Genomic DNA, 24,906 nt, shown 5'->3' on the forward strand with positions numbered 1-24,906 from the left:
GTTCTGTGAGCATGCAAGCCATACTAGCTCCCATGCAGGAGCACGGGAGCGAGGACACACAGGGACGAGTATCGGGCATCGTTTGCCCAACATTCATCCCGTCTAAATGGACCCTTAGTGAACTATTTGTTTTCCTTTTTTTCCCTACATTAATAAAATGTATTCTATAAGTATGTAATCAGATTAACATACTGTTCATTTTAGCACTATAAATTGGGCACAGAGACAAACTTATCATATGTTCAACTTGTGCCTCTTCACAGGGGCTTAGTAGTTATGAGGGTTCCCTGCTGCCGTAAAAGCTGCCAGCAGTTTCAGAATGTCTATTAGATTGTATTTAAGGGAAACAAATTTCATAACCTCAAAATTACTGCTGGACTGTGAGAGGGTCATGATGGTTGCTGTCTAATGAGCTATTCGAAAGCAAGGGCGCTATATAATGCTCTGGTACAAGGACCTTGTCTGTTTATGTCTATCCTTAACTCACCTTCCAGCTGCCTGCATTTTCAAATCATTCACAATATCAATTAAATCCTTCTTTAAACTCCCCGCTCTCTAATCTTAGCCAGAACTCAACTTTCTGTCAAAGGGCTATAGCAATGCCTCTATCTTGCGTCAGTCACTGCACTGGTTAGCCGTCTAGTTTAGAATACAATTTTAACTCATCACTCTTAACCATAAAGCTTTCCACAGTGCTTCACTGCCCTATATTTCCTCTCTTATTTCTGTCTACCACCCTACCTGTGCTCTCCATTCTGCTAATGATCTCAGACTAACACCCCATATAAACCAAATATCCGTCTCTAGGACTTTACTCAAGCTGCATCAGTTCACTAGAATGTGCTATCCTGGACAATCAGGTTAATCACCAATATTTACAGTTGTAAGCTTGCCCAATGAACACAACTCTTTAGGCAGGCCTATGATATTCCCCAATCTACCTGTTCTCTATTTAGCCCTCTTGTACTTCATTTCTCAAAACCTAACCCCTTCATCAATCAATAACCTCATACTCGATCCACTCAAAGGCACTTTATGTCTGTATATACACAGATACACTAGTGACTGACTCATGCAGTTTTATTTGTACTACCCTATGTAGCAAAAGACATATTTTTACCTCTTCTGCCCCCCCTATTTCCTCTTAGATTTTAAGCTCTTGAAAGCATGGCCCTAATCCCGATTGTTCAAATTGTTTATTTTTTTAGTACTGTACGTTATGTTTAATTTTACTTTGTATATATACCCTCTGATTTTTAAGGTGCTGCAGAATATGTTGGTGCTATTACTATAATTAAATAAACTCCCTTGTGCCCATAGGTTCTCCATTGAATTCCAATTCCTGTATTTTCTAGCAAAAAAAATAGACACAAACAATGACAGCCAATAGAAGATAACAAAAATATATTCTTACACCTCTAAATATACATTTCAACCTAAAATGAACTTTTTTTCAAAAATGTGCCTTTAGATATAGACTTGCATGCTACCTCGTTACCTGCAAAGACCAGTTCTTTTCTCTCAGCTTTCGCGGAACACCCTCAAAAGAGTCCCTATTACTATTCTGTACTTACTAAAGATCCTTGAATTATATTATCCAGAAACACACATTTTAGCCTCCAGTGAAGATAATCTATCATCCGAATCAAACATTTGGGGAATATTTAGGCATTTTTTTACACTTTTGCAAATCATTGTTTTTAAATAGCTTGGGTTCAGAAGACAATTTTTTGTAACCTGCGCATCTAACTGAACTGTACCTTAACTATTTGTATAATTTACATGAAGACATGCAGAAAGAGCAAAATATCATGCACCAAGAAATGTGTGCGACATAAACCAGTGTGATGAAATTTAAAAAACAGCTAAACTGCAAATTATTCCAAGAACAGAAAAAGGTTCAAGAGGTTAATTTCGGTATCAATGGTAAATTGTTACACTCAAGTATATGCACTGTGTTGTGCTACATCTGTACTGATATCTATATACAGTATATATAGCTATGCACTGGACCAGTATATCTACAACTGTGGTACAGTTGGTGTTTCAGCATATTATACAGGTATATATATATATATATATATATAAATATATACATAAGGTACCAGTATGGAATACTTGTGATGTCCTAGGCTACTGTGAGATGTTGAAAGTGTGGCAAATGACACCGGCATGGAATTTATTTGATAATTTTATTACATAATTAATGGTGGTAATTACTAAACCAAAGAGATTTAACTGTGAATTTATCATGGCTTTCGGAAAAAAAAAAATACTGACATTGACACGTAGCAATCTTCAGAGTAACGCTTGTGAACATGACTTCAAACAGGCAAACTCTTTCGGTCTACTTTAGTACTCAGTATCTGAAGATTATGGTCGATAGACTTAAAATATTGTTTTTATTAAGATCAATATGTAAAAGTTGATTTTACTCATCCCCTTGTGACTGTGCAAATGCATTCTTACATAAAACATTTTTGTGTCAAACTACATGCATACGATATTGCTTCAACTGCTAGTAAAAAGATTAGATGACAAATAACATTATATGGTGTTCTCTCTAGTGTAATATAGTACTAGTGGCGTAAATGGCGAAGTACATCAAATTGTAGCTGCCGATATTGAATCAGGCTGTATCTTTCGGTCTCATGGCTTTTTTTTTATCCTACTGTAGTCATGTTGTCAGCAAAAGTTTTTTGGAGCTATTACCTCTTATATATGTTGAGGGTTTCCACTGTTTTTGTATGCTTTTGGATATAATTGGGATACCATTTTGAACTTATTCTAGTACCAGTATGTGACAATATGTCCTCTTTCGAGAGAGAGGTATCAAGCTATTGTACCAGGTACATGTCTTTCACCTCATGTTCAGCACACCACATTTCAGCTGTCCTTGACTTTTAAGAGAATAAACTTAAATTGGGCAAATCCAGTGACAAAAACTAACTTTCTTAAGTAAACAGACTCCTGGAAGCCCTACAGAAATAAATGTATGCAGAAACCATCATTGCTCTTCTAAATTATTATTATAATGATCATGGATTGCCTCTAGAGTGTTGGCAGCTACACTATATTTTCAGGCGTTAACATAACATGTGGTACATACATACATACATTTTAAACATCTGATTCAATGCTAGGCATTTTCTTAAATACACGTCTATTGCTGCAGGAATTTACAACCCTTGGAGTTGTGTACAGACTATTCTTGCTTGAGACATAAGGCATAACATACTCTGAAACACATATGTCATTGGGTAATCGTCCATCCCTCGAGGAGTATGAAGTAGTGGATTTTATCGATGATCGTAAATAGTTATCATTTCTTGATTTTGATGTTGAGGATTGTTTATATATGTCCGAGGAGCTCCGTCCATGACTTAGTTTTTGGTTCTCATGAAAAGGATGTAGAAATGGGTTTTCAGTAGTAATGTCAGGATAAAGGGACCTGCTCCTCTTGGTTTCCTTTAAAGATTGTGTAAAAAGCGGAGTCTTATTTCCCAATAGTTTTTCATGGGGGACAATAAGAATATTAGCAAAGGGGCTTTCTTCTAGATATCGTTCCTTATCTTTCAAACTTATGCTACGGGAGGACCTTCCAGTGTCTGACTCTCTGGGCTTATTTATATTGTCACAAGAATGCTGCCTGTGAATCCGCAACTTGTTTTTCTTCTGAAATTGTAGAGCATTGTTCTCAATCCAGTTGTGCTCATAAACAGCTTCAGAATGCATAGAGTTGGGGGCCTCATGTAGCATTTGATCTTCATCAATATCATATAGATTCCCTATATGTAGGCAATCATCACACTTATATGGGGACCTGGCAGAATAGTGACCAGTATAGCTGGGCACGTTTGAAAGACAGCTTCTGCAATGTGTAGAATTTTGCCTATATCTGTCATTGACTTCAGTCATAGATGCATTTTTGTCCTTTAAACCATAGTGCTTAGTAAACAGCTTGTACTGTATGTCATTATTTGGAAGACTATCTTCATTATGTATAGGAGTCCTATTCCCATGAAGGGAGGGTTCGGATTTTCTATAATTGTCATTGTGGTCTTGGTATACCTCAGGATAATCCCCTTCCTCTTGGACAGGGGCATTTTCACCATACTGGGGCTTCTCTATCAAGAAATTGGGTTCTTTGTCACCATCAATTGTGTAAATTTTATCACGAGTGGGGCCTTGTTTGCTTTTTAAGTAGGCCAACTCAACTTCACTACAATCTCTAGGGTATTTAGATACAGATCGCTTTTTTAAGTTGTCTTTACTTTTGTGGTGTTTGCTATTATTTTCATGGTCTACATGACAGGTTGCTCTACTTGATGTTTCAGAAGCATCGGAAAAGTGTCCATCTTCTGGGAGGAAGCATTGGTTTTTACTTGATAACTTGGGCTCATCAGCATCATTTTCATTAATTGAACCTTGATTTTGCCTCAAAGTTTCTACTGACTTTTTCCAAAGTTGTCTTGGCCTAGAATTCGCCTTTGGTTCTGCACTGACAGCAACCTCAACAGTATTCGGATTGGATTCATTGAGTGTGAGTGGATGTTGGCCCTGGAAAACATAATTGTTAAGGTTGTCTTTATGGCGATTACTAGCTAACATGGAGAGATCATGTGCATTTTCTGGATAAATCTCCTTTTGCTGGAACGGTCTATTATCTGAATAGATTAAGTTCCCCTTGTCCAGAACCATGTCCATCAGCAGTGAACTTCTTTGAATATAATCAGATGCCCTTTTTGGTGAATTGCATTGAGAAGGGTTTAGATTAGTCAAATTAGCCATGTTCTTAGATGATCTCAATAATTTTAACATATTGGTTTGGGAAGCAGTAAAACTGAAATCTGAAGATTTTCTTTTCTCTTCTATGTGCACTCCATGAATACAGCTGTAAATGCCCTGGAAGACATAGACAACATATTATTTTCTTTTCTTGCTATATAACACTTAAACTTAAAAATTAAACCTATGTTATATTAATACTTTTTTCTGTATTAATGGTAGCGATGTGTGTCCTCAGTAGTTCTACAATAGTATCTAAACATTGTTACATTTTTAACTCATGATGTCATCTGATTTAGAATAATGCAATATTAGTAGTTAATAATAGTACATTATTTTTTACAAAATGGTCTTAAAAATTGGGATAGAAAGGGTCATCATGAGTCATGATGAATGTTATATCAGACTTCTGTAATTTACACAGTCAATTGAAATTAATATGATCTGTTATATTATACAGAATCAAAACATACAGTATACCACAAAAACTGTGAAACTAGGTATAAATCTATCAAATAGCAATAGTTTATGCAATCTGTTGTACCCTAGCACAGCAAAAATAGACAACTTTGTCTGCTATTAATTTGTTAGAACAGACTATAAAGTAAAAAATAAAAAAATATATTGTATATACAATACTATACTAAATAGAAAAACAAAGCATTAAGCAGGGTGTAATTGTAGTTTCCTTCTCAGGCATGGGCAAAATCCACTAGTAAATTCTCATGTACATCTTCATGTTCATACAGGTTAAAAAACATCTGCAGTGGGTGAATGTACCATTAGGCTGGGGCGGCACATAGACATCCTGCAGCAAAACAGTTGCAGTTCATATGAATACATTATGTAATGAGTGTTAAGGCATACCATAGGGCCCTGTAGCCAAAGGGACTTACATTCACGAAAAAAAGCATTTCCTCCTACTGTATGTTACACTGTCTTAATACCTTGGCTCACAAGAACTCACGAGGGGGGAAAATCTATGATATTCTTGCTCTTGACAAATTATCTGCAAGCCCATAAGGCACTTATATACTGTCCTTGTACAAGGGACCTCTTCTGTCTACGTCCATCACCAGTGTGATGCGTTAATGCAGCTTTTATGAGATTTTTTAATGCAATTGTTGTGAGTACGACAAATCAATTAAAGAAAAGCTGTATTAAAATTGTGCGCAAATTATGACGTTATTGAAGTTTTCCCAGTACAACAGAAATTGGAGCAACTGCTCTACAAAAAGTCTGTATATAGCCCTTACCTAACACCTAAGTTATATTATCTATTTCAATTTGTCTATCCACCAGTACACATGAGATATCTGTTGGCCAAAAACTTATTTGGCTGATAGCTATTTCTGCAGGCTCCATCAAAAACATGCATGTTTGGTCAAGCATGCATGCTTATTTTAGTGGTGGAGAGAGGAATAAGTCTAGGTCAGATTACTTTGGCAGCGGATTACATCTATAAGTAAAAAAGATCAGGTATGATGAAATCCAGTGTGTGAAGTCTTCTTGAGCCTCCACATCCGCCATCAAGGGACAATGGATAGGCCCATGGAAGATTCTGATCACTGGCCAGTTCTGTTCTCCCATGTCTAGGATCAGCTTTACAGACCAAATAATCAAATGTAATTTCATTGAACAACTGATATAGTGATATATTTAATAACTGGAATATTGGACAGATTTATTACTAATGACTATTATTATGACTATTATTATCATCATAATTTTTATGACTTACCCTACTAATTGAGAATAGCAATCCCGGTGTTCCCGAACAAACGCCAGTAAAACAGTATCTGAGTTTCCAGTAAAATAAATGTTCCCAAACAAACGTTATAAGACTCAAGCCCATAGCAGCTGCCAGCATGTAGAAGACACCAGCCATGTTGTCAATATCCAACTGGCTGCTCATAACTTCATTTTTCTCATGGTGACAAATACCAGTGAGCCACAACGTTTCCAGTTCTTCCATCTCACCTAAGTAACACAAAAAATGGTTGTTTATTGCATTATCTCAACATTGAAATGTATTACAATCGAAATCTTACATTTTATAGGAATATAATAGAAGGAAAGACTGAAATTAATGACTTCTTTAGCTTTTTGTCATTGCAGCTGTTAAAAAGCTCAGAATAATGTTCAAAGCTCATAGTAAAATAGCAACACACTTTCCTGATCAGTAAAAGGAGTAAAAATAGTGTCACTAGGGATTCAAGTGGGCAAAACGAGGCAACAGTACATAGATAACCACAACCCAAACTCTGCATATAGCTAATGGAGTAATATTGCATAAAATCATGGTGTATACAAAACGTTTATGCCACATTAGTCACTCTGCTAGGGAACATGCAATTAGATATTTGACTACAGGATGTCTTTAGTCATGTATGCTTTTGCAGTTAATTACATATGGATAGATAGACATAGATACAGCAACTCTACAAATATAGTCTTGTTTAATTTTTTTTTACCACTCAATGTCTTGGATTCCATGGTTACCGACTACAGGTCAACCCTGAGTAGCCTGATCCTGCAGACATCTGTTTCTCTTCCGCCTCTACTCCTCTTGATGTTACAGGGGCAGTCTCACCTTAGACATTTATGATGTATCCACAGAATATGTAATAAATGTCTGATAGCTGTGGGTCCACCATTAGAGACCTATGGCTTTCTCCAAAATGCGGGTCCACAGCCACTGTCCTTCCTGGTGAGGCAGCCACTGCATTCATTCAGAAAATTATTGGGGGGCTCAGAGTGTGTAACTATCACTCCCAACATAGGGAGTAATCTCTTTTAATCTGGATGTGTATAGCACGCTCCAATCACTTATATAGGAGTAATAGAAACAGTCTAGGAAGTGCAATTTGCTGATTCTGTCCTTTCTACAGAATCAGGATGGGGTTGGAGGACCCCCATTCTGGATATAGCTGCAGATGTAAGAGGTGGGGCCCACATGTGTAAGGGGTTAAATGTCCATGTATATAGTTTCCTATTACTGTTATACCTTGTTTTATAGCCCTGATAGGACCTTTAAAGAGAGATCACATGACTTTCTTCACTCTGATTTTTGGGCTATGGACTGATAGAACCTGAGTTCCTCTCTGACTCGCTGAAGGGCTTGGTATAAAAAGATAAGTTCTGTTCCCAGACTCTGTGTGCAACTTTTTGGGCAGAGAGCAGACAACCTTGCAAGGAGTGATCTGCCGCAGTGTTGTCTGTTACTATGAGTTGTATAGATCTGTACAGGAACTGCATACACTAAATAGTAAAAACAAAATATTAAGACTATTTGCAAGGGTTATTTTTAATTTTTCATGCATTGTATTTATAAATAAATTGTTGCAAAAGTGTACAAAGTCATTAAATTTAGCTACCAATAAGGTTTCTTTAGATATTGGTCCCAATTACGCCTGGCCTTTATCCACGTCATTGTCTTTATGATCAGGGCCAGACATACAGCCTATGCAACAGGTTGCTTATAAACAATTATGCAAATTATTGACCAAAATACTGCCATGTGAAAGAAGCTTTATGATACAAAATTGGTATATAGCTAGTAGCCTGTAGTATTATACTCTTCATAGAATACTTCATTCATTTCATTTCTTAAAAAATAAATATTTTATATTTCTGTCCTTCTCATAATCATAAAATAGAAACCTGGAGGGATATAATACATCATTGATTTTTCCGTTGTTATTTGCCTTGCGAGATAGATTATAGAACAATTGGAAATTCATAGCATGCTTTCTTGTCAATTAAAAACAGAGGCCTCAGGTGCTTAAATCAAAAATATATGCCAGTTGACATTTAGAAATACAGAGTCAAATACTTTGGAGAATAGAAATACCCATTAGAGTACAGAATAATGACCTACAAAAGTCCAAAAAAATAGGTTAGATATGATAAAAAACCCTTTTGTCCTTAGGCTTTTCCCAAACAGATCAATCAGAACATTTTAATTGTTAGAAGCTTTTCTTTTCTGAGAAATCAATGTAATATTGATACATTTCCTGTGCATGCAAACTTAAATAAAGATAGTTAGTTTTAGTATAATTCAGTATGGGTTGTCTCTAGCAAATTAATTTGGATATCTGCAAATAACAATTATGTAAGATGTAGTTTGCATACTATTTTGTTACAGATTTGAGAAAATGCTTTTCTTTGTAATGTCACATAAAAGCAGAAAGGCTATATGGCGAAGTGAAGCCACATGCAAGTTATAGTAAAGAAGTATGAGTAAAGTTGTGATGTAGCTCAAATTGGCTATATGGGTGCATTCTCACAAAATAAAAACCACTTAGAGCTGAGATATCGACCAGCCGCAGCAGCCAATGGAAGCACGATCTTGCTGATAAGGTTGTTGAGATCATGCTGCTAATGGGCGCCTTAGTAGAATATTTTATAACCAGCAGCACACGGAGATAAAAATACCTCCTGGTGTTTTCAAAGCCTTAACCCAAGGCGAGGAGGACGATCAAAAGTCAGGTTAGATCTGGATCAATAGACCAAGTAAATATCCACTGTAGTAAAGAGTTCCAGGCAGCATCAGATGAGTTTAAAATCCTTTTATTCCTGCATAGTAAAAAAGATTGACTGGCAACGTTTCAACCTACATACCAAGGTCTTTGTCAAGCTTGACAAAGACCTCGGTATGTAGGTCGAAACGTTGCCGGTCAATCTTTTTACTGTGGAGGACTAAAAAAATTTTGAACTCATCTGATGCTGCCTGGAACTCTTTACTACAGCTAATGGGCGCCTTGGCTGGGTGGAGTCTTGTTACTATCATTAGTGATAATCAGTCTTCAGTCAGTCATGTTGTTCTTAGTCATTGCTACTAGTATATTGTAACTAAACAGACTAACGTATATGATCCTGTATTTGACCTGGCCAGGAACAGGTACAGACATGTGTGTGCGCTACTCACAAGAATTAAGATTCTATTTTCTTATAGTTATCTTAGATGGGAAAACGTAGACCCATGTCCCACTTCAATAACAGGACGTTTGTATGTCCTTCCATCATAGCCTGAATATATGTATCCCTCTTCCCGTAAATGACTGTTAGCCCAAACTAGTTGTCAGCTGTGGTACTGTACAACTAGGCCTTATAATAATACACTAACCTACTATGATAGATTTATAGCTTCCCACCAGGCCAGCAAAGGAAGAACTTGACAGGGATTAAAGAGGTTCATTGTACTAATTCAAGACAGCCACAAACATCTGGTGTCTCCACATAGACTGCTTTCCACCTAGAAGGTATAAGATATGTGTAATCTTTATATAATGTAACCACTTGCTGTTTGACTTCTGTCCTGTATGAACCAAAAATAATTTGTACCCATTCTTGCTGTTGACTCGTCTTGAAGAATAAGTACTGTTAGCTTAATAGGACTCGTTCTCTGGATTAGTGATTTCTAATGAGTTAATATTCTTATGTAGTCTATCCTTAGGCTGTACCTCAACACAGGAAAAACCACTAGCGGCTGAAACTCCGCTCAATCGCCACAGCTAATGATTGCACAATCTTTCTGGCATTATTGGCAAGGTTGTGCAGCCATTAAGTGCTGTGACTGAGCAGAGCTTCAGCAGCAATCAGTTTGTGCTGTGTTGAAACACAGCATTCTAGTCAAGGACTCTTGTCTATTGTTTGCAAAAGTGTAAGCTCCTGGACCTCCAGGCAAAAATCTGCAATAGAGTCCCTGGCCTACCAGGTGCTACTGACTGATCCTACTAATAGGAAGTGCATAAACAGTCATGTCAGACATGTAGATGTCACTATCACCTTTTGTGGAGATGAGCTTTTTTTCTCTCTTTTGGTGTTTAATCCCCTGATGAGCCATGTTTTAAAACTACAGAGGAAAACACATTGAGGTTTTGAATTACAATCATATTTTTTCATCTGGCTTAGAAAGGCTATAATAGGTATTTAACAAGGGACAGTCATCAGCTGAGCGGGGTCGTCCTTATCAGGGCATGTACTCCGCGGTCAGGCAAGTAACAGTGAAGGGTGTTGTCATGGATGGTATGCCAATATCCTGTTCTGCCTAATCTCCTGCTCGATTATTTTTTGTTCGGGTGGATTTATTTGAATGCCTACTGGACTCTACAAGCCGTAAAGTACTTTTGTTATTTTTATATACAGTATATCTTTGTGGATCCACAGATGGGTTATGTGTTTTTATCAACTGAAAATTGCTATTTGTATGATTACTATGCACTTCTTAGCCTGTTATTAAGAAGTGTGTATTTTTTGTAGATGTAATTATGTAGGGTGCTTTTAGTAAGTAACAATAAAATTATTATTTTAATGTAGGGATTTTTTTGCAGTAATTAAATTTGATTTCAGCTCTGCTTTGTTGAATGAATTGTTTGACATTCAAATTTAGTTATGGTTGGTAGAATATCAGTTATTAATCACTTCAAATGTTAGAAATGTATCACAGCAAACAGTTATTATAAAGGATGCCATGTGTCTTATTTACCACCTATAGGGGTAAACACCAAAATAAGTGCAAAAGAAAAGTGAAGATATGACTCATAACTGCCAATTACATTTCTGCTCCCATTTTTCAGAGGGCCGATAGGCATTTGCTTAACTTTGCCTGTACATTATAATTAATGTACTAAATTTGTTAAGACATGTTTGCATGATTATTACCAAAAGCAACTTATTTTTATAAATTACTCCAATTTTGCCTTATAACCATCACAGAAGAAAAGCATTGTCACTGTAGTATCACTAATAACAACTATTAACAAGAAGAAAATCCATTTATTGGCTAACCAGAAAATTATATTTGCAAGCTCTCAGATCACACAAGACTTTTCACTGGGCAAATTGATAAATGAATGACTAAGAGAAAAAAAGCACAACATTTAAGAAATAGTACAGCAAGACATTTGAACAAGGGGTGATACATCATTAAGATAAACCGCAATAATAAAATTGAGGCTTTTTTATTACAGATGGAAGAGCAATACAGAGATTCTATAGTAAAAATTTATGAACTTTATAATCAAAAGTTTAGAACTTATATCTTTAATCTTATTTAATCAGAATAGACAACATGAAAGAATTACATGCAGTGGGAGAATCATTCATGCGTTCATCCACCTAACTTTCTCTTTGGGATACTGTAGATGTCTCTGAAGCATGGGCTGGCTTATTTCTGATTCTGCCCTACATAGCTATAGCAGTGAATTCCTTTATTGCTGTAGAATAATGCTTCCAACTTTCTGCCAAATGGAAAGTTTTAATAAGAGGGTGAAAGGGGCTCTATGCCCATCAGATAATTTTAGGTAATTAATAGAGATGAGCGAACGTACTCGTCCAAGCTTGATACTCGTTCAAGTATTAGCGTGTTCGAGATGCTCGTTACTAGAGGCGAGCACCACGCGATGTTCGAGTTACTTTCACTTTCATCTCTGAGACGTTAGCGCGCTTTTCTGGCCAATAGAAAGACAGGGAAGGCATTACAACTTCCCCCTGCGACGTTCAAGCCCTATACCACCCCCCTGCAGTGAGTGGCTGGCGAGATCAGGTGTCACCCGAGTATATAAATCGGCCCCTCCCGCGGCTCGCCACAGATGCATTCTTACAGAGATCAGGGAAAGTGCTGCTGATGCCGGAGCTGCTATATGGAGAGCGTTAGGAGTGATTTTAGGCTTCAAGAACCCCAACGGTCCTTCTTAGGGCCACATCTGACCGTGTGCAGTACTGTTGAGGCTGCTTTTTGCAGTGTTGCACTTTTTTTTTTTTTTGTATATCGGCCGTGCAGAGCATTGCGTCCAGAGCATTGCGTCCTGCAGTAATTTTACATAGTCCACGGCCAGTAGTGGTGGTGAGGCAGGGACAGTGAAAGACATATCCAGTCTATATACGCAGTAGGCTTTTCCAAAAAAATTTGGGAAAAAAAATCTATTTGGGCTGCCTGTGACCGTCCTGACTGTACTGCATCTCTGCTGGGGGTAGTTGTCCTAATTCATACGCAGCCAGCTAAGTGTTACAGCAGGCTTGCGCAAAATTCTTTCCTGCCTCTGCTGTGCGTTCCGTAAGCGAAGTCAGCCTCCAACCACAGGCCAATAAGCGGCACATTTAATTACAGCATTCTGTTTCTGCACTACTGGTAATACAGCATACTGAGGGGTAGGGGTAGGCCTAGAGGACGTGGACGCGGGCGAGGACGCGGAGGCCCAAGTCAGGGTGTGGGCACAGGCCGAGCTCCTGATCCAGGTGTATCGCAGCCAACTGCTGCGGGATTAGGAGAGAGGCACGTTTCTGGCGTCCCCACATTCATCTCACAATTAATGGGTCCACGCGGTAGACCTTTATTAGAAAATGAGCAGTGTGAGCAGGTCCTGTCGTGGATGGCAGAAAGTGCATCCAGCAATCTATCGACCACCCAGAATTCTGCGCCGTCCACTGCTGCAACTCTGAATCCTCTGGCTGCTGCTCCTCCTTCCTCCCAGCCTCCTCACTCCATTACAATGACACATTCTGAGGAGCAGGCAGATTTCCAGCAACTGTTCCCGGGCCCCTGCCCAGAATGGCCAGCAATGGTTCCTCTCCCACCGGAGGAGTTTGTCGTGACCGATGCCCAACCTTTGGAAAGTTCCCAGGGTCCGGGGGATGAGGCTGGGGACTTCCGGCAACTGTCTCAAGAACTTTCAGTGGGTGAGGAGGACGATGACGATGAGACACAGTTGTCTATCACTCAGGTAGTAGTAATTGGAGTAAGTCCGAGGGAGGAGCGCACAGAGGATTCGGAGGAAGAGCAGCAGGACGATGAGGTGACTGACCCCACCTGGTTTGCTACGCCTACTGAGGACAGGTCTTCAGAGGGGAAGGCAAGTGCAGCAGCAGGGCAGGTTGGAAGAGGCAGTGCGGTGGCCAGGGGTAGAGGCAGGGCCAGACCGAATAATCCACCAACTGTTTCCCAAAGCGCCCCCTCGTGCCATGCCACCCTGCAGAGGCCGAGGTGCTCAAAGGTCTGGCAGTTTTTCACTGAGAGTGCAGACGACCGACGAACAGTGGTGTGCAACCTTTGTCGCGCCAAGATCAGCCGGGGAGCCACCACCACCAGCCTCACCACCACCAGCATGCGCAGACATATGATGGCCAAGCACCCCACAAGGTGGGACGAAGGCCGTTCACCGCCTCCGGTTTGCACCGCTGCCTCTCCCCCTGTGCCCCAACCTGCCACTGAGATCCAACCCCCCTCTCAGGACACAGGCACTACCGTCTCCTGGCCTGCACCCACACCCTCACCTCCGCTGTCTTCGGCCCCATCCACCAATGTCTCTCAGCGCACCGCCCAGCCGTCGCTAGCGCAAGTGTTGGAGCGCAAGCGCAAGTACGCCGCCACGCACCCGCACGCTCAAGCGTTAAACGTGCACATAGCCAAATTTATCAGCCTGGAGATGCTGCCGTATAGGGTTGTGGAAACTGAGACTTTCAAAGGTATGATGGCGGCCGCGGCCCCGCGCTACTCAGTTCCCAGTCGCCACTACTTTTCCCGATGTGCCGTACCAGCCCTGCACGACCACGTCTCCCGCAACATTGTACGCTCCCTCACCAACGCGGTTACTGCCAAGGTCCACTTAACAACAGACACGTGGACAAGCACAGGCGGGCAGGGCCACTATATCTCCCTGACGGCACATTGGGTGAATTTAGTGGAGGCTGGGACAGAGTCAGAGCCTGGGACCGCTCACGTCCTACCCACCCCCAGAATTGCGGGCCCCAGCTCGGTGGTGGTATCTGCGGCGGTGTATGCTTCCTCCACTAAACCACCCTCCTCCTCCTCCTCCAACACAACCTCTGTCTCGCAATCAAGATGTGTCAGCAGCAGCACGTCGCCAGCAGTCGGTGTCGCGCGGCACGGCAGCACAGCGGTGGGCAAGCGTAAGCAGGCCGTGCTGAAACTACTCAGCTTAGAAGAGAAGAGGCACACGGCCTACGAACTGCTGCAGGGTCTGACAGAGCAGACCGACCGCTGGCTTGCGCCGCTGAGCCTCCAACCGGACATGGTCGTGTGTGACAACGGCCGTAACCTAGTGGCGGCTCTGCAGCTCGGCAGCCTCACGCACGTGCCATGCCTGGCCCATGTCTTTAATTTGGTGGTTCAGCGCTTTCTGAAAAGCTACCCACGCTTGTCAGACCTGCTCGGAAAGGTGTGCCGCCTCTGCGCACATTTCCGCAAGTCCCACACGGACGCTGCCACCCTGCGCACCCTGCAACATCGGTTTCATCTGCCAGTGCACCGACTGCTGTGCGACGTGCCCACACGGTGGAACTCTACGCTCTACATGTTGTCCAGGCTCTATGAGCAGCGTAGAGCTATAGTGGAATACCAACTCCAACATGGGCGGCGCAGTGGGAGTCAGCCTCCTCAATTCTTTACAGAAGAGTGGGCCTGGTTGGCAGACATCTGCCAGGTCCTTGGAAACTTTGAGGAGTCTACCCAGATGGTGAGCGGCGATGCTGCAATCATTAGCGTCACCATTCCTCTGCTATGCCTCTTGAGAAGTTCCCTGCAAAGCATAAAGGCAGACGCTTTGCACTCGGAAACAGAGGCGGGGGAAAACAGTATGTCGCTGGACAGTCAGAGCACCCTCCTGTCTATATCTCAGCGCGTTGAGGAGGAGGAGGAGGAGGAGGTGGAGGAGCATGAGGAGGAGGGGGAAGAGACAGCTTGGCCCACTGCTGAGGGTACCCATGCGGCTTGCCTGTCATCCTTTCAGCGTGTATGGCCTGAGGAGGAGGAGGAGGATCCTGAAAGTGATCTTCCTAGTGAGGACAGCCATGTGTTGCGTACAGGTACCCTGGCACACATGGCTGACTTCATGTTAGGATGCCTTTCTCGTGACCCTCGCGTTACACGCATTCTGGCCACTACAGATTACTGGGTGTACACACTGCTCGACCCACGGTATAAGGAGACCCTTTCCACTCTCATACCCGAAGAGGAAAGGGGTTCAAGAGTGATGCTATACCACAGGACCCTGGCGGACAAACAAATTCCCATCCGACAGCGCTAGTGGCCGAAGGCGCAGTTCCGAGGGCCAGGTAGCAGGGGAGGCGCGGAGATCAGGCAGCATGTACAGCACAGGCAGGGGAACACTCTCTAAGGCTTTTGACAGCTTTCTGGCTCCCCAGCAAGACTGTGTCACCGCTCCCCAGTCAAGGCTGAGTCGGCGGGAGCACTGTAAAAGGATGGTGAGGGAGTACGTAGCCGATCGCACGACCGTCCTCCGTGACGCCTCTGCCCCCTACAACTACTGGGTGTCGAAGCTGGACACGTGGCCTGAACTCGCGCTCTATGCTCTGGAGGTGCTTGCTTGTCCTGCGGCTAGCGTCTTGTCAGAGAGGGTGTTTAGTGCGGCTGGGGGAATCATCACAGATAAGCGTACCCGCCTGTCAACCGACAGTGCCGACAGGCTTACTCTCATCAAGATGAACAAAGCCTGGATTTCCCCAGACTTCTCTTCTCCACCAGTGGACAGCAGCGATACCTAAACAATACGTAGGCTGCACCCGCAGATGGAAGCATTGTTCTTTATCACCATCAAAAACGTGGACCTTTTAGCTTCATCAATCTGTGTATAATATCCATCCTCCTCCTCCTGCTCCTCCTCCTGAAACCTGACATAATCATGCCGAACGGGCAATTTTTCTTAGGCCCACAAGGCTCAGTCATATAATTTTTGTAAACAATTTTTATACGTTTCAATGCTCATTAAAGCGTTGAAACTTGCACCTGAACCAATTTTTATTTTAACTGGGCTGCCTGCAGGCCTAGTTACAAATTAAGCCACATTAACCAAAGCGATTATGGGTTTCACCTGCCCTCTTGGTTGGGCATGGGCAATTTTTCTGACGTACATTAGTACTGTTGGTACACCAATTTTTTGGGGCCCTCGCCTACAGTGTAATCCAGTTAATTTTTAGTCCACCTGCATTAAAGCTGACATTACCTCAGCTGTGCTGGGCACTGCAATGGGATATATTTATATACCGTCGGTGGGTTCCAGGGAGCCACCCATGCTGTGGGTCCACAGGGACTTCACAATAGGGAGTTGTACCTGCCTGTGTCTATGAATTAAAAACCCCGGTCAGGTTGGGGCATGCAGTGTGGGCCGAAGCCCACCTGCATTTAATCTGATGTTAGCTCTGCTGTCCAGGGCACTTCAATGGGATACATTTATGTACAGCCGATGGGTTCCAGGGAGCCACCCTTGCTGTGGGTGCACACGGAATTCCCAATTGCGGAGTTGTACCTGCCTGTGACTATTTATAAAAAAACGCGGTCTGACTGGGGCATGCAGACACCTTGACAGAATGAATAGTGTGTGGCACATAGGTTCCCCATTGCTATGCCCACGTGTGCAGCTCCTGATGGCGGTGGCACAGGATTATATTTCTCATTGCTTCTGTACAGCATTGTGGGCTATCGCCCCTCCCCTTTTAAAGAGGGTCACTGCCTAGCCGCGCCAACCCTCTGCAGTGTGTGCCTGCGGTTCCTCGTCATGGCAGACGCACTTATAAATAGACATGAGGGTAGTGTGCCATGAGGGCAGCTGAAGGCTGCGCGGGGACACTTTGGTGTGCGCTGTGGACACTGGGTCGTGCAGGGGCGGGGTTGGGCAGCATGTAACCCAGGAGAAGTGGCAGCGGAGTGTCATGCAGGCAGTGATTGTGCTTTGTTGGAGGTAGTGTGGTGCTTAGCTAAGGTATGCATTGCTAATGAGGGCTTTTCAGAAGTAAAAATTGTTGGGAGGGGGGGCACTCTTGCCGCTATTGTGGCTTAATATTGGGACCTGGGAACTTGAGATGCAGCCCAACAAGTAGCCCCTCGCCTGCCCTATCCGTTGCTGTGTCGTTCCCATCACTTTCTTGAATTGCCCAGATTTTCACAAATGGAAACCTTAGCGAGGATCGCCGATATACAAAAATGCTCGGGTCGCCCATTGACTTCAATGGGGTTTGTTACTCGAAACGAACCCTCGAGCATCGCGAAAATTTCGTCCCGAGTAACGAGCACCCGAGCATTTTGGTGCTCGCTCATCTCTAGTAATTCATTTACTTGTTACTGTCATTTTAAGTGTTACATAAGAATAATGGTTACAGTTTCTAAAAGACATACAGAACTTGATCGTTTCTCTCATTTTTACTGAGCACAGATTCTTAAACAGTAAAATAGAAGAACAGTTGTAGAAAACTTGTCAGATTGCATCCAAAATTGCTGACTCATCGAATCTTTTGTGCTATTATGGGTCTAAGGGTGGCTACCTGCTATCATACGATGCTCTACCTAGGCTTGTCCGTGCCAGGTGGAGAGAAGATTGCTGGAGACAGTGAGCTGACCTATGTTTATGTTTGTGCACATCATAAGTAGTACAAAATATCACTGACCAGAAACCGAAGAAAAAAAAAGGATAAAGGAATTAAAAATTAACCTTTATTAGTATTAATTATATTATTTGATATTTTGTGGCAGGGTTTTTTTTCGTAGTACAAAAATATACCTAAAGCAAGTGTAATATTTGAATTAACGAGTGGGTCCTGATATTTACAGTAATATACTGTAGGAATGTACTATGAGAAGAGGAGACACTACAGCAAAACGTTAAATGGATCTTACTTCCAGGTGATCATTTAAAGCACCAAACACTCTTCTCCTTCATTGGATAGGGTCAGTCTGCTACAATGGATCTATAGGAATTGCCTTTATGGTACATACATGTGCCTATACTATAAGGCTATTCATACTATTTTCCAACTTGAAGGTTATCAACAGCCATCATATGAGAGTCGTAAAAGGAAGTAAAATACATTTTTACCCTGTAATTTAAATATATTTCTTTCTTCTATACTTCTTTGTTCCTACTTCACTTATAAAGCTGGGAGTTCTTTATTTCCTCTTCTAAGATCGCTCCCTCGACACAAGCTTTTCATTTCAATCATAAAAAAGCCATGAGCAAAACTCAGCAGTCCAAGACCATTAATATTTTAACATATCTCCTTTCCATAGTAGATGCACTAAAGGTTTAGTTCAATGCTCACCCAAGAAAGCCAGGACTACAAAAATTTCAATGGATTATTAATCTGTGTTTTCTAGAACTAAAATAAAAATTTATATACCAAATATCTCCCACATGAAGCAAAGCTGAATTTGTGATTTCATGCAGCACATGGTGGTATTGCAATTTGTCACGGTTCCCCATGTCAGTAAAGAAACAGTTATTTAATAAAATCAAATCTGCTACCTCATTTGAGAGGAAGATATTTCTTAAAGTGACTCTCTGGTTTCTAGACAAATTCTGTCCCATGACCAGAAGGTGGAGCGGTATCTTACCTGTACTTTATTTTCTATTCCTCAACTTTCATTCCTCCAGTTCTGGTTCCATTTTTTTTTAGGCAGACAAGATTGCAGCTGCCATCTTTAGACTATAAGAGCCTGCATGGTGCATTAGTAGTGTTAGGACTACCAATGCACTTCAGCTATTTTGTGATTCGCCAACGTTGGTCACATGATCAGCACTGGCCAATCACAGAGCAGTTCAGTATCTATTAGATCCTTAGTACATGGTGGTGGAAGTCATGGCAGCCAGATAATGAAGAACCAAACTGGCAGCATGGAGGAGTCGGGACAAGAAGACAAAGTACAGAAAAGATATCCTTCCACCCTCCTGTCCTGGGACAATTTTGTTTTGAGACTGGAAGATTGCTTTAAATGACATTAAATAGAATGGGAAGTACAGTTTTAGCCATTCCCAAGAAGAGCTGTTAGAACTAAATTTATCTGACCAGAAATCAAGGTTTAATTTAAGCTTAAAGAAAATCCTATCTTCAAAAGATTTAGAGGAGCTGATAGACATAATTGTGTTACAAGACAAGAATGTGAAGTGCTGAGCGAGAAGCCTGCAACACTCTGCATGAGCGCTAACAACCTTAGTGGTAATTTCACAACTTGTGCAGTCGTTTAGATGACTGTCATCCTGTCTAAATGGGAAATTAGCCAGTGGAACAAAACGTTTATTACAAGTTGATTAGAAGTCAGGGTCATCCCAAGTTCTTGACGTAGAATCGCCCTCATCAGGGCTGATGCTCTGCTTTTAGATAGGCTTTCACCATATTAGTAGATTGGGGTCAGATTTCCTTTTTCCCTATTTTTGTTTCTTATTAATATTGTGTTTCCTCCATGTTAGTATATTATGTGTATATTCATACTTTGGGATGCAATTTTTGTCCATTCCAGACAAGGTGATCTTGCGTATAGCTCGGACATAACATCTACTCATACATTTGCTTTCTGGGGATAAAATTAGGATATAGGAAAGAATATGGGGCTTGAACTTTTACTTCACCACCCTGGGGACCACACAGGTCATTACGCATATTCCAAGTCTCTTGATGTAATTAGTTATTCAAGAGATTAAATGGAAAATTGTATAACTTACCATCTCCAACAAACTGTAGCAGTGCTAGATCAATAGGCCGTTTCCATGGAGAACCTTTCTGAAGAGCAATTCCATAACCTGTTGTGGCAAAGATATAACCACTGCCGATTGTCACAAGCTTGCAACCTTCATCTCTTCCGGCCATATAATTCAGTACTGCTGCATCATAGATGAATGCATCTAACTTCCTGAAAAGAAACACATTTCAAAATTTATGACAATTTGTTTTGGTAGAAAGTTCTTAAAATCATATCTTTTAATACTTAGCTAGGTTAAATATCTAAACAGCTCATGTCTCTTCTTTAAATAGTCCCAACCGGACACCTCCTTAAAATTAAGCTGTATAACTCAGTTCAGTTTATTGCTACTGGCCAGCTGTTGAAATCAATGGCGATAACTGGTAGCAAATAGGGAAACTAATGTTGCCCAACATTTGCTCTGCCTAGTACACTACATGTAAAATGTAGCACTATATGGCATCTATTCATATGATGATCAATCATATGACACATATATCAATTATACCCAGCCTGCCACAGTGCTTTATAAATTTTTGGCTAACAGTGGAAGAATTCTTGAGATTCAAGTGAGTCATGAAATAAAAAGACCATCAACCTATCCCAAATAAATATATAATACAAACACACACTGATCTGCCATCAGCCACCGGCCTGATAATGTGTGCTACATTGCTACACAGCCTCATATGTCCCTGAGCAGTGAGTATTAGGACTTCTTGCTTTCATAGACAGCAATCTTGAGCAATTTGTGCTACAGTAGCTCTTCTGTGAGACCTAACCAGAGGAACAAGCCTTTAATCCTTGTATATGTCAATGAAACTGGGAACTTATGACTGTTGGGTTGCCAGTTCCTTGGTATTCCTTCCTTGGAGCACTTTTGACAGTGACCACAACATCTTAAGAACACCACACACGACCAGTCATTTTGGAGATGCTATGATCCAATTGTATAGCCATCACAATTTGGCTCTTGACAATTGAGCCCATGCTAGTCACTCAGATTCTTATGCTTGCCCACTTTTCCTGTCTCCAAAACATCAGCTTCAAGATGTGCCTGTGTGTTACTTGTTGCCCAATATATCTGGCACCTTGACAAGTGGTATTGTCACAAGATTATCAATGTTACTCATGTCACCTATCATTCATTTTTATATTATGGCTGACTGGTGAATAAACAGCTGTAGCAATCAGTGACAGAAATGGCACACCACGATAACTCAACTTACAGCATTGGAGTACATTGTAGGTAAAGGAGTTATCCAGAAATAGCAGGAACTGGTTGCTGTCAGTGCAACCAGGGGAAACCCATCTTAGGATAGAAGAATTAATGTGCAGCTGGACAGAAAATGAGATGAGCCCAGGGGATCTGAAAATTGTAGTGTTCAGGTCTGCCCACCCACGTTTTCCCCTTATCTCCTCCGGGCTGCACATGAATGTGCATGAGTTCTTCTGTCAGTCTGCTGTTAGGCTCTGCCCCACCCGTGCCTCCATCCACTATTCCCTCTACTCTGCATTTGAATTTTCTTGTCCCGGCATGGCTTTTCACAGACTGGACTGGCAGAAGTCAATTTACACAAACCCGGACAACCCCTTTAAGTTATCATAATGTGTTAAATGTCAAGTTAACAGTTATTACATCTGTACCTAAATTCTACAAAAAAATTAAAGCATTTTCTATTACCATTTTACAAAAAATTCCCTAATTATAATGTTTGCTGTTACACAAATGAATGAACTTTTAATTGCCAGGTATAAAGTTTCACAAAATACAACTCATCAATGGCCAAATTTGTGTAGACGCTGAACAGCCAGGAAATGCAAGAAGATCGAGCTCAGTAGCATGCAAAATTGTGATCAACATAATGATCAGAGGAGGTGTGACCTTTGGAAACCCTACTGATCATTAGACCGAAAAACCTGTGGTCCCTTCTGTCTCACTCCCTGCACAATAATGCACCTGGCCATCTGCGCACATTGTGAGGTTTAACATATTCACAAATACTGTAAAAGGAATAGCTTCTGTTCACAAGGACTTTCTTTGGCAAAAATTGCTAAATGTACGAAACTTTAGAAAATGGAAGTTCAGAGGCCGGCATGGTCCAGTGCATAAAGCTCCGTGTTTAGCAGTTTGGTAATAAGCAAAAAGATATGGAAGATAAACATCTTTGCTCAGTGTCAGGAAGGGCAGAGAGGGCACAGAAAGCGAGGCACAAACAGTAAAGTAGAAGTGACAGAGCAATGCAAGATAATGTCAGTAACTTAAAGAGAAGCTTGAACTTGGTGAGAATAGATTCAATTTTGTTAAACAACCCATGAAAGATTGAAGCAGTTAAGGTGCAGATTCATGAACTGGATACTAGAAAACCAATTTCAAGCAAATAATAGAGCATAAAAACACCACCAAAGGGGAGCACACCTGTAATTACTCTCTTTTTCAGCAAATTAAATTTGCAAAACTTCAGCAACACAACATAACTATACAGACAAATAAGAGCAATTTGGAAAGAGTATCCAGGACCAATATAATGGTCGTACCGAATTAGAAAAACATACTTGTTGTCTATTCAAAAACAGTGCCACAGCTGTCCATAGGAAGTGTGTGGCATTGCAGCTTAGTCCCATACACTTCTATGGTGCTGAACTGCAATGCCAGACACAATATATGGACAGATGTGGTACGTTTAAAAAAAAGGCGTCGTGTTTTCTAACTCAGTCTAGCTCTTTTAATTCCTTGACCCACAAGGACACACATGTATGTTCTCCATGTGTGTGGGTATGTATGGAGCAGGATCGTGTGCCAGCTGTCTTTGACAGCTGGCACCCACCCACAACAGCAGCTTCAGATCATGGTTGTTAACCCTTTAAATGCCACTGTCAACTTATACAGCAGCATTGAAATGCCTCCATTGGGGTTTGGAGGTGCAGAACAGCCCTCACGTGATGAGATTGTGAGTTGCCGTTTAGTTGTCATTACAGCCCAGGGCCTTCTGAAGGTCCCTTAGGGCTGCCATGAATAAATGCCTCTCAAAGTGTGACTGTGGCACATCTTGATTGTCAGCAGTATAATATGGTATTGCATTACACTGTATGAGTGATCAAACAATTGCAAATTCAAGTCTCCTTAGAGAACTAAAATAAAAGTAAAAAAAGTGTAGTGTATTGACCCAAAGAATAATGAATATGAATACTTCTCCCTTAACTCTTTATTCTAAGGAGATAGAGGGAGTCAAGAGAATCTGTTAACAATAGCACTATTTAAAGTCACTTATTAGCTTAGGACCTTAAGTTAAGGCCCTTTTACATGTAATGATTATCAATCAAAAAATCACATTGAATCATTCAGAAATGAATAGAGATGAGTGAGCACCAAAATGCTCGGGTGCTCGTTACTCAGAACGAACTTTTCGCGATGCTCGAGGGTTCGTTTCGAGTAACAAACCCCATTGAAGTCAATGGGCGACCCGAGCATTTTTGTATTTCGCCGATGCTCGCTAAGGTTTCCTTGTGTGAAAATCTGGGCAATTCAAGAAAGTGATGGGAACGACACAGCAATGGACAGGGCAGGCGAGGGGCTACATGTTGGGCTGCATCTCAAGTTCACAGGTCCCACTATTAAGCCACAATAGCGGCAAGAGTGGGCCCCCCCCTTCCCAAAAACTTTTACTTCTGAAAAGCCCTCATTAGCATGGCATACCTTAGCTAAGCACCACACTACCTCCAACAAAGCACAATCACTGCCTGCATGACACTCCACTGCCACTTCTCCTGGCTTACATGCTGCCCAACCGCCCCCCCTCCCCCCCACAGCGCACACCAAAGTGTCCCTGCGCAGCCTTCAGCTGCCCTCATGCCACGCCACACTCATGTCTATTTAGAAGTGCGTCTGCCACAGGAAAAGCAGGCACACACTGCAGAGGGTTGGCATGGCTAGGCAGCGACCCCCCATAAAAGGGGCGTGCCGATAGTCCACAATGCTGTACAGACGCCATGAGGAGGAACCGCAGGCACACACTGCAGAGGGTTGGCACGGCTAGGCAGCGACCCTCTTTAAAAGGGGCGGGGCGATAGCCCACAATGCTGTACAGAAGCAATGAGAAATAGAATCCTGTGCCACCGCCATCAGGAGCTGCACACGTGGGCATAGCAATGGGGAACCTATGTGCCACACACTATTCATTCTGTCAAGGTGTCTGCATGCCCCAGTCAGACCGCGGTTTTTAATTCATAGACACAGGCAGGTACAACTCCCTATTGTGAAGTCCCTGTGGACCGATAGCATGGGTGGCTCCCTGGAACCCACCAGCGGAACATAAAAATATCCCATTGCATTGCCCAACACAGCTGAGGTAGTAATGTCGTGCTTAATGCAGGTGGGCTTCGGCCCACACTGCATGCCCCAGTCAGACTGGGGTTCTTTACAAGTGGAAACAGATGCATTTATAATTCCCTGTGGACCCACAGCATGGGTGGGTGCCAGGAAGCCACCGGCGGTACATAGAAATATCCCATTGCATTGCCCAACACAGCTGAGGTAGTAATGTCGTGCTTAATGCAGGTGGGCCTCGGCCCACACTGCATGCCCCAGTCAGACTGGGGTTCTTTACAAGTGGAAACAGATGCATTTATAA

General features: G+C 41.9%; 1 protein-coding gene across 1 annotated transcript in view; it reads right to left on the reverse strand.

The window, feature by feature from the left end:
* Positions 1-3,120: 3,120 nt before the first annotated feature.
* The window catches only part of GRIN2A (glutamate ionotropic receptor NMDA type subunit 2A), a 518,561-nt gene continuing 496,775 nt past the window's right edge, over positions 3,121-24,906 (reverse strand). Inside the window, exons 10-12 of the mRNA XM_066577826.1 lie at positions 20,259-20,446; positions 6,530-6,768; positions 3,121-4,905 (exon numbers count right to left, since the gene is read on the reverse strand). Of these exons, the coding sequence (XP_066433923.1) occupies positions 3,121-4,905; positions 6,530-6,768; positions 20,259-20,446 (2,212 nt within the window). The remainder of the gene's footprint in view (positions 4,906-6,529; positions 6,769-20,258; positions 20,447-24,906) is intronic.

The sequence above is a fragment of the Eleutherodactylus coqui genome, chromosome 8, assembly GCF_035609145.1.
Source record: "Eleutherodactylus coqui strain aEleCoq1 chromosome 8, aEleCoq1.hap1, whole genome shotgun sequence".
NCBI lineage: Eukaryota > Metazoa > Chordata > Amphibia > Anura > Eleutherodactylidae > Eleutherodactylus > Eleutherodactylus coqui.